Here is a 13,622-nt window from a genome sequence, read left to right as displayed (position 1 = left end):
GTCTTTAATGGCAGTGTAGTAAATATGAATATAGTGTAAAGAAGATTAAGTGAACTAAAACATAACTTGCCGGCGGGACCGGACTTCCAACCTCCAGATAACGCGTCCGGTGCTTTACCAATGAACCCTTTTTGCTGATCCCACAGTGCATACGCCTTTTTCTAGAAGAAAACCCGTGGAACGACTCTTGATATTGGAGGCTTGCTGCGCCGCGGTGGTCTAGTGGCTAAGGTACTCGGCTGCTGGCCCGCAGGTCGCGGGTTTGAATCCTGGCAGTGGCGGCTGCATTTCCAATTAAGGCGGAAATGTTGTAGGCCCGTGTGCGCAGATTTAGGTGCACGTTAAAGAACCCCAGGTGGTCGAAATTTCCGGAGCCCTCCACTACGGCGTCTCTTATAATCATATGGTGGTTTTGGGACGGTAAACCCCCCATATCAATCAATCATTTTGGAGGCTTTAGTTGTGACGGCATCGGTAAGTTCTGGTGCCTACCTAAACTCTGCCGAAACGGCAGAATATAACATGTGCATTGATCTTACAAAGTGGGTGTGCAGACGTTCGTCCTTCCACACACTTTATTAGGTACTCCTGTGCATGCAAAAGTGACGGCATAATTGTCTTATGCAGCGAAGATTGGAACTTACAAACTTCAACTTAGTTGTGCTGATGCTCTATGCCGGCTATTATTTTGAATTCTCCTTCCGCAACAATAAATTTGTGAACACAATAGTTTCGCGGCAAATTAACAACGTCACCTGGAATTGATTCACTTGATGGCGGCATGCAGAACATGGACAGACAATATATACCACATGTAGAGTACTAACACAATAATCATGACATGGTAGTCATGTATGACATTATTTACATCCACCTCGACACGTTGTGCTGATTTTCGACTGACATGTTAACCTTCCTCATTCGTGCTTCACATATGATCGGTTCCCACTGTATGTAGAATCAGCCAATTTTTTCTGCGTTTTTCAACATGCCACTGTAAACTAAATAACTTGCAGCGATTAAAAGAATGTCATCGCGTCACCCATGTAACGCTGGTGCTTGCAGGAAACTTTTTTTGTCAACCTGTCTGAGGATCACAAGTGTCTTGTCAATGTGCAACGCGTATGCCATTCGCCAATTGGTTAGTAACAACTTTATTGGTTCGCCAATATATATATATATATATATATATATATATATATATATATATATATATATATATATATATATATATATATATATATATATATATATATATATATATATATATATATATATTGAAATTCCTCACAGGCAGTGCCCTGGTTAAGCATCAATCTTGATCAATCTTGCAATTTTTTAGCGGAAACAAACGAAATCGACAGAGTTCAAGCAAACGTTCGGCCAAAATGTATATCGTGAGTAACCCTAGTGCCGCAGTAACATTCCATACGCAACAACTGATGAAAGACCAAGTGTGTTTTTGAAGGCATATTTTATTGATACAGGGCGTGGGTAGGAATGCTGTAGTTTCTATTTATGAATACCTTGAATTACCTTATGATTATAAACTTTTCAAACATGGGGAATTTCATGTTAAAGTAAAGGCGGTTGACTGTCTACGTCCTTGGGACGACGTTCATATTTTTTTATTATACGAAGCACATGCTTCTGTATTCGTAATTGGCCTTAGTTAGCGTACGCCATAACAACATTCCATTTAAAAGTTCGGAGTAGACGAAGCTATAGTACAGTGATTTAAATAACAATGAGGGTAGGAGGGAAGTGATATTACTCGAGCACTATACTGAACGAGCTAGATCTGTTAAAAGACTACTTACATGAGGTTTCCATGAGATGTGTTCGTGAATCCAGATTCCAAGGAATTTTGGTTCACTGACTTGATATAGTCGCTAGTCGCTGACTGAAATCACCATACTATCATTGATCAGCTTGGTAATAGGTCTTAACATAATAAATTTAGTGTCTTGTGTGTTGAATTTTAGTCAGTTTTTGTCAGCCAACCTGACAGTTTCGAGAAGTATAGATTGGTTGAAGCTTTTGCTTCGCCAATGGTGGAGCCTGTATATGAAGAAATATACCTGTGTCCCCGGCGAACATTTTCATTTCGGGTGTGTACTGAACCTCTGTAATATCATTTATATGCAAAAGAAAAAAAAGCACGGGGCCTCATATGCAGCCCCGTGGAACTCCTTTCTATATGTTTAAATATTCGGTCTTTATATGCTAACAAATTGATGTCTTGATTACAAGTAGCTTTTAAATAGGTCGGTTACTACTCCGCGAATTTCATCGCGGCTTCATTTCAGCCGTAAGATTTCATTGTCAACCGAATCGAATGCTTTACGCAAGCCAAAAAGACACCTAACGTGCACATTTTACATCCAATGTTCTCGATTATACGACTTTTTACGATAATTAGTGTCTTTTCTGTGGCCTTATTTTTGCGAAAGGCATATTGATGTGGCGATAAGATAACATATTTCTCAAGATATTTTGTAAGGTGTGTATTTATACATTTTTTCTATTTTTTAGAAGACAGGTAACTCGGATATTGTACGCTAGTTAGTTAATTCACTTGTGTTGCCACCTTAATGAATGGGTGTGAGTTTGGCCACCTCAAGTTCTTTTGGGAAGCTTCCAGTAATAATGAAATAGCCAATGAGATGTGATAATACAGGGCTAAAGTACAGATCCGACAGACTTAACAGAGTTGTACACGTTCCATCTAGAACAAGAACAAAAGCTCGTTCCTCGTCCCTTCCAAATTTTGGAACGGATTCCCGTTATAAGTTTCTGTAATGCCAAAAGAACGCATTACAGTTAAATTTATAAAATTTAAACGTGTCGTTACACTTGACTTATTTATACAAAATGTAGTTTTGTTTAATCCTCAATAAAATGAAGTCATATCAAGCCACATATATCATACGAATTTGACATCGCTGACAGCAGCTTATACAAAAAGAATCCAAATAAACGCTCCAAGTCGAATCGTTAGAGACCACCGGGCATTGTAGACGTTACCAATATTCGCTTTGTTTTTCCATCGACGGCTGTTTATCTTAATACAGTTCGTTTTCTTACTCGCTTCGCACATGCGTTTTCTATATTTTTTTTACCTGGATATTACTGTTCCTTTTCTGGCACTCGATTGCATTGCAGTATATCAGTGCACGTTTCAGAATGCATAGCTTGTTGCCCCGCCGCCGTGGTGTAGTGGCTAAGGTACTCGGCTGCTGACCCGCAAGTCGCGGGATTGAATCCTAGCTATCTACGGCGGCTAGATTTTCGATGGAGGCGAAAATGCTTTAGGCCCACGTGCTCAGATTTGGGCGAACGTTAAGGAGCCCCAGGTGGTTTAAATTTCCGGAGACCTCCACTACGGCGTCTCTCATATACATATGGTGGTTTTGGGACGTTAAACCCCACACATCAATCAATCAATCAATGCATAGCTTAGATTTAATATTTTCTGTATTTATTTCAAGTCATAGCTAACCATGTATCGCCCCCTTCCCCTACACAATGCTCCGATAAGAAGAATGAAAGGTATGTGAATAAATAAATAAATAAATACTGTACAGTTGATTTCTAACTGGCAGCTGCAGTTGCGTGCTAGTCAAGATTAAGTCCCTCACATGGGGCACCTTCCATGTCGTTCTTCAAAGGTGCAGTCAAGATACTGCTCTTCAGTTATTCCGATGGAAATCTTCACCCATGCACCTATATCATTAAATGTATTTCACAGAAACCTGCATAGAAAGGGACAACAGCGAAGCGTTTAATGAGCGCTGATTGAATATTTTAGTGTTTGTAAAAAATAATGTCCAGAAAATGCATTTAAAATTAGTGAAGTTTTCTGTTCGCAGTCGGTCAACACATTTCTGAGTAATGTTGTCTCTGTTTTATTCTATTCTTCTATTCTTTCTTCATAAAGCTTTCTCTCTATTTCTTCCTGTTTCTCTTTCCCACTCTCTCTGTCGCTCTTTTTCCACCTTCCCCCCTCACTGCCCTCACCCAACCCATTGCTATATTAAGCTGTGCTGTGCTCTGCTAACGCGCACATGCTGTAGAGAAACGCGTAGCCAATAAGTTCTCCTACATCCTACTTAATTAGGATGATCACTGAGCTAAGGCATATATACGAGCAAACTTAGTCAGCTAGAATGGTATTTGCATTGGTGGAGTGCTTATACATCCAAGCCGTTGTTGTAATGCATGATTAAAAAATCATTGTTATTTGACATAATCGCTTAGGTGAATGCTGACTCTATAGTGCTGAGTGTTCGTCGTTGGGCCACTATATGAACATTGTAAACATATCGATTCTCTGTATGTATTGAATTTTTCAAAATGTTACGGTCATGAAAAACAACTGCCATTTAAAAAAAACTAGATAGCCAAGTGGCTAACACGCACGCCCTCGAATCGTGGATATGCGGTGTGAAATCTCACCTCACCAAGACTTTTTCTCGTCAAGAATATGTTTTTTTTATTTGTATTCCTTCTTTTCGCTCTCATTTCAGTCGTTATCTCGGCCATTGCAGTTATTGCATCCCACGCCGGCCAAGTCAGTGCACGTGTTTTGAGGGCGAAGCAGAAGATGGATGTTGATGATATGTGAGGCCTAACTTCCCAAAACAACCACATGATTATGAGAGACGTCGTAGTGGAGAGCTTCGAAAATTGCGACCACCTGAGGTGCACCCAAATATGAGCACACGGGCCTACAGGAATTTCTCTTCCATCAAAAATGCAGCCGCCCAGCCGGGATTCAAACCCGCGACCTAAGGGTCAGCAGCAGGGTACCTTAGTCACTAGGCCACCACGGTGGGGCAAACAGAAGATGGAGAAGATGAAGAGTGCTTGTTCATGATGATGATAATGTTCTTTATGCGACAGACGGCAAACTTGAAGCTTAGCAGCTGTGCAGTAAAAAACAAATTGTCCCTTCCGCACGTGGTCGGTCTCGGCGCTTCCTTGCATCTCCGGCAGCGTCTTGCAGTGAAAATCAGGATGCAGCGTAGTTCTATGAGAGACGAGTGGTACATTTTCGTACTCGACGTGATCGGCCATCCACACGGTTCTGCGTGGTGTGCTGCATACGTGCGCGCAACCGTTGCTTGTTGTGGAGCGTTTGCAGAAAGAACGCCGTTCCCCCTGGCATTTCGTCGTAGACGTAACGCGTTACAGTTCCACGGATTTCAATAGAACGGTGGCATTTCTTTTTTTCTCCCAAAAATATTTAGTTCCTGAAACATCATTCCGTACAGTAGTCGTCTTTAATTATTTCATATATCGGTGAACTTTATCTGGTAAATCTTCGAGTAGTAGGAGAGATTTCATGGATTTATTTCCCTCATTTTCATATTGCTTTGTCTTTTCGTCACTAACAGCCACATTTACTAAGTATTGGTTAATTTCCAATTCTGTGCCCTCTAGAATTATATCACAATATTTTACTTGTTTAGGTGTACTTGATGTAACTGTTATTCCAGTTAAAGAATTTACTTGCTTCTATATTTCTGCTGGTACAATGGCTTCGTAACAGTCAAGTTTAGCGTTTCTTATGTCATCATTCAGCTTGTTACGGAATCACTTGAATTCACGCAGTGTTTTAATATACCCAGTAGCAAGAAATTTATGAAAAAGCTCGTTCTTCTGCTTGATTCGTGTCAATAAGTCACTTGATTGATGGTTCCCTCTTCTTACCCTTTCGTGTTTCGATCTGTGGCATCAGAAAAGCAATATTGCAGCACTCAAGAAAGATAGCTATAGAAGTATCATAGAAGACATAGAAGTATTCAGAGGCTAGAAACCCCTTTCATGACTTAAGAAGTCTAGTCAACCTGCCGCGCCTACGAAGTGAACGATAAGATAGCTACTCAGGTGTACCTGGTTGAAGAGACCTGCATGAAGGGAAATAAAAAAAAGCATTTGAATATCTAAAAAAACGACTCACTAGATCTTGATGATTAGTGCCCGCTGAGGACGATAGGTTGCCATCCTAATCCATCTTCACAAGAATGCGTACAATCTTCTGCAGAAAGCCAAACAAGGCCAGCTAGTCACTCGAAAAAAAATGGAACGAAGACCACGAGGTCGTTAAAGGAAGCCCGTTATACTGATCGTAGCCTACGCTGTTCGACAAATCTGCATACGTTAGGGTTGAAAGAAAGGCAGATCATGTGTTTTATTTTGTTTAAAAGGAAAAAATACCAAGACAGTGTCAAACTCAAAATCGGGAGTGCCCAGAGTAAGGCGAAGAAAGAAAACCGATCATTCTATGGCGACTTCAGACAAGACGAAAAACTCGAGAAAACCTCTCAGATATAGCTCCTGCAGACCCTCGTGTAAAAGTCAGCATCATCAATTTTTATACGAACGAAAACTGCTCGTGGACCACACAGGTCCATCAAGTAGGACACGTTTAAAGATACGAGAGTGGAACGAACGTCGGAAGCACTGCTTGAAGACAAAGCACCGGTAAACATTCTGACTGACCTGCATGAAGGGACTCGGACTTGATACAAGAACTCATGAAAAAAAAAGCGTGTGTACTTAGAAACCTTGTATTAGTGTTCTCCGTCGTCACTCACCACTGTCGGGGCGTGGAGGATGTAAAATATTGTGTAGAAGACGATGAGTGGTACTATCATCAATGGGATAAGATCAGATCAGAATATAGGAATAAAGAAGAGGTCGACGGGGGGCTTCGCCGTGGGGACGACGGCTCGTCCTTTTCTCAACATCATTTTGATTCGTCGTGAAGTCGACGTATCAAGCGTCTGTGCGACAAGATCACCATTGACGAAGCATTGCCTAGGTGTTAGTGCTATATACGACGAGCCCATCTTTTATTTCGCTTCTATTCAAATCCGCTCTTTTATTGATTCCTGGTTAGCTTGCTGAGCTTCTACACAATATTCAACACCCATGTTGCTGTTGGCATCGTTGCGCAACAACAAAAATGCGAGTGCTTGATATTTGCGTACGACATTTGTACACATCTTTAGCGCGATTTCGTAACGTTTCACTCAATAAACTACACCACAGTCACATGCCTCACACATGCTTCGCATAAGAGAGATTCCTAAAGTACATGGGATCTGCCAAATTTTTTTCTTAAGTTGTAACTGAGTTTAGTCACCCGTTCGTCATCTCACAATGTTCTCAAGGATAGTTTTACAACCACGTCTCCACGTTTTAAAAATTTTCAATGGCATTTCTGCTCACTATAATAAACACCTATGCATCATTTCAGTGACTCCCGGAGATTGTGTGTGCAATTTTATTATTCATTTTTTTAATTTATTCGGCGCCTTTCCAGCGCCATTCTTCATTCGCTTTTGGCTCGTCGACCAACAGCAGCTTGCGTTCTTTTTAAGACGATAGTCAACCCTTGGCTGGCCGTCCGACATCAGCGTGCTCGTTCGCTCCGCACAGGCGATAACAGTGGATGTCTATATCCAGGCGTCTGCAGGGAAGAAAAAAAAAAGCACAATACGTAAATCACACGGTTTAGCCAACCACCATGATGGTTGCGAACGGGGTGGTCGCACTTCATTGGAGGTGTTTGGAGCGCGTGGTGCGATCCAAAGTCACGCAGTTTCGTGCATGCGGATCTGTTCGTTATTAGGTAACCCCTATAGGTCTCAACAATAATGACGGCGATTACAGGCTGTGAAGTTGACAATACTTACCGGGGTTGGCGACATCCTCAGTGACCGCCGCTGAGCATGCACTCATTCTGGTGGGCATCTCAGGCACCATGAACCATTTGTGGGATTCAATGTCATACCTCTCCACGAGTGACACGATCGTCGTTCCTGTTAGGGTGGGGGGTGGGTAGAGAGACAAATGTGATTGTCAGAAGGTGTGCCGAAGGTGGAGCCGAAATGGTAGAGCGGCGTGTACTGTGCAATGTAAGTGCACGTTAAAAAACTCCAGATGTTAAGAATGAGCCGAGCCCTCCACTACGCCATATTAATATTATCAGCTGGTGTGATCCCTAAAAAACCCTGCATTGCACCGGACGAATCCGAGTTATTCCAGCGAGCTTGCAAACGTCATCCCTGAAGCTCATTGTCTACCTTTTACTACTGCTTTTTCTTTGTCGTGGTACCTATAAGTGAGCTCTAGTTTATCGGCAGGATTTCCTGTCGTTTTGGCATTGTGAGTTTGACAATCGCGATTACCGGAGAAGTGCACATGTGATCAGGTACGGTAATAATACAGAGCCAAAGCAAAGGCCCGCAATGTGAATTACGCAAGGACTTGCATGTTATTAAAGGAGCCCTTACTTCACTTAGACTGGAATAAGAATATTCACTGAACTTGGGCAAGACATGATTTAAGCCCCAGCTTGGCTGCTGCCACCAGTGACCCTCGCTTTAACCATGGACCGAATTCACAGACATTCTCTATCACACGTGCGTTTACCCACTGGTTCCGCATTGCGACTGTAAGAAATATTGTCACACGAACCTTCCTGGCTTAGTAAGTTTTTATGAGTGCAGGGCCTGATCTCAATTTAAAATAGCAAGTTTAAGGGCAAAATGAAATTGTTAATTGCCACTATGCATAAGTTATTTAAGCTGAGCATTATTTGGCTACCAGGTTTTAATATATTTATTTCAGACAGCGAACGTACGTAAGCCATATTTTATTAACGGCAGCTTCACGCTCAAAACCTTGACGCTTAAACGGTTAGCACCGCGCTTAAAGGAACACTAAAGTGAATAGCACTTTACGTGAGAGTGAAAGCGCAATGCATGACACCATCTAAAACGACAACATTATCAACAGCAGTGCCCTATTTACCTTCAAATTAAGGTAAACATTAGGGCAAATGCACAAGGACACACGCGCAGCAGTATGGCATTAGCAAAATGATCCCGTTTACGTCGGAGACAGCCTACAAACATTCACTAGCAATCAAACCAGCTGCACTAAATAATGAACCTTTCGTGCATCAAGACACGTAATAAATTGCTGCTTGTTTGTTTGTTTATTTTATGCAAAAAATAAACCCCAGACGTTTGTATGGGGAATGGCGGGAGTGGTTCATAATGTGAAGTTTCGCCTGGTTGAATTATACAGGTCATGCCGCCTAGTGGGGTCCAGATGAACCAAGCACGTCTGCCATCTTGGAGTCAGTCAATGGCAGGAAATTGTTCAATGGCCGTTGTTGCTGCTGTGGCTCTCAAAGCTTTCCTTCTGTTGCTACTAGTGTCAGCGGCATCGCAGTAAAGCAGGGCAACGTTGTGCATGGCAACAGTGACGTGAAGGTTTTGCTCAAGACGGCTAATTTGAAGTGTGATAACGCAATGCGAAGCACTAAACTGTGATTTTATTTCAAAATAAGCACAATTGTAACACTACGAGGTTTATGGACCTCTATAGTTGTCTTTAGTGCCCATTCAACATTGTTTTATTAATTACGTGGCCCTGTTAAGGTAATTGATCGCAATCTAATCTTTCGTGCTGGGTTACGTTGCGTCGAAGGTCCACTGATCAAGTACACTGTGAAGCAAGCCATAACGCAACATTTTGGGTAATGCAAAACTTTACAAAAAGACGTAGAGATGTGACAAACCGGAAGTGACCATTGTTTGCACTATCTTTGAGTCAGTCTTGATGAAGTTTTGAGCACCCGAAAATGTTGGATTGTTACCAAAACGAAACGCGCGTGTTTGTCTAGCCATCATGTACAAAGATCTAAAATGTAGAAATACGTTGCGCGATGACAACCTCGTCTATTTTAATCCCAATCCCTTACCCATTCGAAATGTTCGGCTAATAATGTTTCACAGGTGATGACTAAATGTCAAAATGGGGAACAACTATCCATTTCAGTGATGAAGGGCTTAGTTGGGCCCCTGCAGTGAAATTCAAGGGACGCATTAGAGCAGCACCTTGCAGTGGCGCGCTAAATATTGCTGGCTGATAAGGAAAGCCCTCGAGCCATGGTTGTCGGCTGGGCTTTTTAATGGTGGGGGGGTGCAAACCAGTGCTGCATCGCGATCACCTGGGGAGGGCACTGCTGTAGCTTGAGTTAGGACAAGTGCTGGTCAGGCTCGAGGGGGCAAATCAATGCCACCTAGAAGGGCAGGTGCCCTTTTGTACTCCCTTGCTGACACCCATCTATTGGAATGATATCACGGTGCTAAGCTGAAATGCGCACGTCCTCAAATTGGCCCATTGGGGGAAGCGGTACTCCAATCAGAGAAAATAATGATGAACCAAAATAATGCAGGCAACTCAACTCTCATGATTTGTAAATGCAAAGGCCCTACTCATTGCACTGAGTTATGTCACGCATCTTAGGGTAGCGATACACTTCCCTGCGTTGTAGTGGCTTTGTGCATTCTTCGGCAGTACGCTGGCGCTCCCAGCCAGCCTTCAACGTCTCGCATGGGCATGTAGACGCGAGCGTTCAAATTCGACACATGATGAAGATATCGTCATGCCTTATCGTGGCTCCACTCTTATCTTGAGCAATGTAGTGAAGCGTCCGCCAGGTACGGCATTCCGCTCTCGCAGAGACTCAAGCGATATTCGTCCCTGCCTCGGCTGCAATGGTCAAGAAGTAGCCAGAATTATCAGCCACAGAGCTGTAGGCATCAAGTATTGCTGGGATAGACGTTTGAGTCCTCAACGTTTAAAACTGTCGTCTTTGTGGGACTACCCCATGCGAAAATTGTGATCTGTCTGTCTGTTGGCGTCGGCCTAGCGATTCAGCAACCCGGTCAAGTTTAGCCCCATGCTGAAAGTCCATCCATAATAATCTGGTAGCTGTGTTAACACTTCTGAAGATTCAAAAAGTAAATATTATGCGTAATATAGACGCAACACCAATACAAAAGTATGTGTTTCTTTATTTAGAAAAATGAATAGATACGTATCGACCACAATGTATATTACGCTGCACTCATATTCTGACCCTATCAACGAAAAAGCGGATGTTTTCTAAGCTTCGCTTAAGCGGCACGGTGCTGTCACCGATCAGTAGCTCTCAGTTCTAAAAAAAAAAACATTCGTTTCTTCACGCCAGATGGTGCCTTATATCACGCAACACTTATCTTCTTGCGCAGAACGTCATATTGATACGCAACCGCCGGCACAGCCTGTCTGGAAGAAAGAGAAAGATGACGTTGGTGGCTGGTTGTTGATGAACTGTCGCCATCTTGTTCGCCGAGCACAGTGCATCGTATTTAATTTATTAAATACGTCACCCGTAACATTATTGGTGGAGGTGGACGACTCCCGTACCTCGATGGAGACGCGCAGCGGTCGCAACACCGGGGACTCTTCGGCTACTTCAACTGCCAGTGCCTCATCCCCACCGGTCTCTCCATCCAAATCGACAACCTACGTCACTCCGCCACCCCTGCGGGATCCTGGAACTTTCTCCGCTGACGGCACCATCGACGTTGACTCCTGGCTGCACCGGTACGAGCGAGTCAGTGCTACCCAGCGCTGGGATCCCACGCTCATGCTGGCCAATGTTGTGTTCTACCTCGACGGCACGCCGCGGACATGGTTCGAAACCAACGAAGCCGAAATCACAAGTTGGGATCTTTTCAAATCGAAGATCCGTGATCTTTTCGGCGATTCATCTGGTCGTCAGCTCGCTGCCAAAAAGACTCTCGCCACTCGCGCCCAGACGACTACTGAATCGTACGTGTCATACATTCTTGACGTCTTGGCGCTTTGTAACAAGGTCGATCAGCGCATGTCAGAAGAAGAAAAAGTTAACCATGTCCTCAAAGGGATTGCTGACGATGCCTTCAACCTGCTGGTTTTTAATAATGTCACGACCATCGACACGATCCTGACAGAATGCCGCCGTCTAGAACAGGCTAAAGCCCGCCGCGTCACCCACGGCATCACGCGCCTGCCGAACACAGCTGCTACTTCCTCGTATGATGACTCCGTCCACCCAGTTCCCCGATGTGACAACCTCACCCGCATCATTCGTCGTGAGGTCGAGGCAGCCCAACCAGTAGCTACTCCATTTCCAACGTCTGATCCTTCACCGACCACTATCTCACTGATACAAGCCGTCGTTCGTCAAGAATTATCGAACGTCGGCCTACACCCCATTCAACCAGTCCACTCTGCCGAGCCTTTTTATCGTCGTCCATCCGCTCCTCGATATGGTTCCAACTACTCTCGACAACGCAATTTGTCCGAATGGCGTACACTGGACGACAAGCCCATATGCTTCAACTGCCGACGTGTCGGTCATATTGCTCGCCACTGCCGCAATCACTGGGCTCCGCCGGCACGCTATGGGCCTCCTACCCAAGCCACTTCTGACCACCAGTCATCCTCAACATTTGATTTTGGTTCCCCTATGCCGACCACATCCTCTGATCCTGCCGCACCTCTGACGAGACCTCGCTACGCCCGCTCGCCATCCCCTGCTCGCCGTCAATCTCGTTCGCCCCCGCAACGCCGTCCTGCCTCTCCGACCTATTCGCAGCGCCCCCGACTGGAAAACTAGGCAGTGCAGCTTCTGGAGGTGAAGCTGCATTGACGACGACCTCTGCAAGAAATCCTCGTGTAACATTACCGACCACCCGGAATCTGTTGAACGTTACTTTAGACAATGTACCTGTGCGCGCGTTGATCGATACTGGCGCGCATGTGTCCATAATGAGTGCTGCTCTTCGTCGCCGCTAAAGAAAGTTGTCACACCCGCCTTGAACCGAGCCATTCGAGTCGCCGACGGGGTAACTGCCGCGATTATCGGCATGTGCTCTGCCCGTGTGACTATCGCCGATAGAAGCACTGCTGTTCTTTTCATCGTTATAGAAAATTGTCCTCATGAAGTAATTCTAGGCATGGATTTTCTCACCGCTCACTCGGCCCTTATAGATTGTTCAGCCGGCTGTCTTGACCTTGAAATGCCTCTACTTTCTGATCTGACCAACCCACCCCAAAGTCGCCTTTGCTGCATTGATTTCGCACGCCTTCCGCCTAACTGTGTCACACATATCGACCTCTTCTCTACACCACCTGTACCTGACGGTGAATACATGGTGGCACCAATTCATGCCGTGATGCTTACGCATGGCGTCGCTGTTCCGCACACCATTTTGACAATCGTTGAAAACCGCACATGCCTTCCTATTGTCAATTTCGCCCTCACTGCCCAAATTCTTCCACAAGGTATCTCCCTGGCCGAAATTACTGCTCTACAAGACCATACGGTTGAACCCTTCGGAGTGGATGATTGCTGCACCTCAGACAATGAACCAACTCTATCACGTTCATCGGGCGTCGACGTTGACCACATGGTACCATCAGACCTCGCTCTTGATCAAGCGGAAGCCCTTCGTCACGTCCTGGAGTCCTATAGTGACATTTTCGACTTCACCAGCACGGCTTTAAGCCGAACGAGTGTTGTTACTCATCGCATCAATACTGGTGACGCGAGTCCCATTCACCGACGTCCATACCGTGTTTCCGCATCTGAGCGCACCGTCATACAACGGGAAGTCGAAAAGATGCTTGCAAAAGACATAATCGAACCCTCTTGTAGCCCCTGGGCTTCTCCTGTCGTCCTGATCAGAAAGAAGGATGGAACATGGCGCTTTTGGGTAGATTAT

General features: G+C 44.4%; 1 protein-coding gene across 1 annotated transcript in view; it reads right to left on the bottom strand.

The window, feature by feature from the left end:
* Positions 1-7,308: 7,308 nt before the first annotated feature.
* LOC119170255 (uncharacterized) overlaps positions 7,309-13,622 on the bottom strand; it is a 56,879-nt gene continuing 50,565 nt past the window's right edge. Inside the window, exons 10-11 of the mRNA XM_075884105.1 lie at positions 7,707-7,832; positions 7,309-7,480 (exon numbers count right to left, since the gene is read on the bottom strand). Coding sequence (XP_075740220.1) covers positions 7,467-7,480; positions 7,707-7,832 — 140 coding nt within the window. The 3' untranslated portion in view covers positions 7,309-7,466. The remainder of the gene's footprint in view (positions 7,481-7,706; positions 7,833-13,622) is intronic.

This window comes from Rhipicephalus microplus, unplaced genomic scaffold, assembly GCF_043290135.1.
Source record: "Rhipicephalus microplus isolate Deutch F79 unplaced genomic scaffold, USDA_Rmic scaffold_23, whole genome shotgun sequence".
Taxonomy (NCBI): domain Eukaryota; kingdom Metazoa; phylum Arthropoda; class Arachnida; order Ixodida; family Ixodidae; genus Rhipicephalus; species Rhipicephalus microplus.
This window is presented reverse-complemented; position numbering and strand designations above follow the sequence as displayed.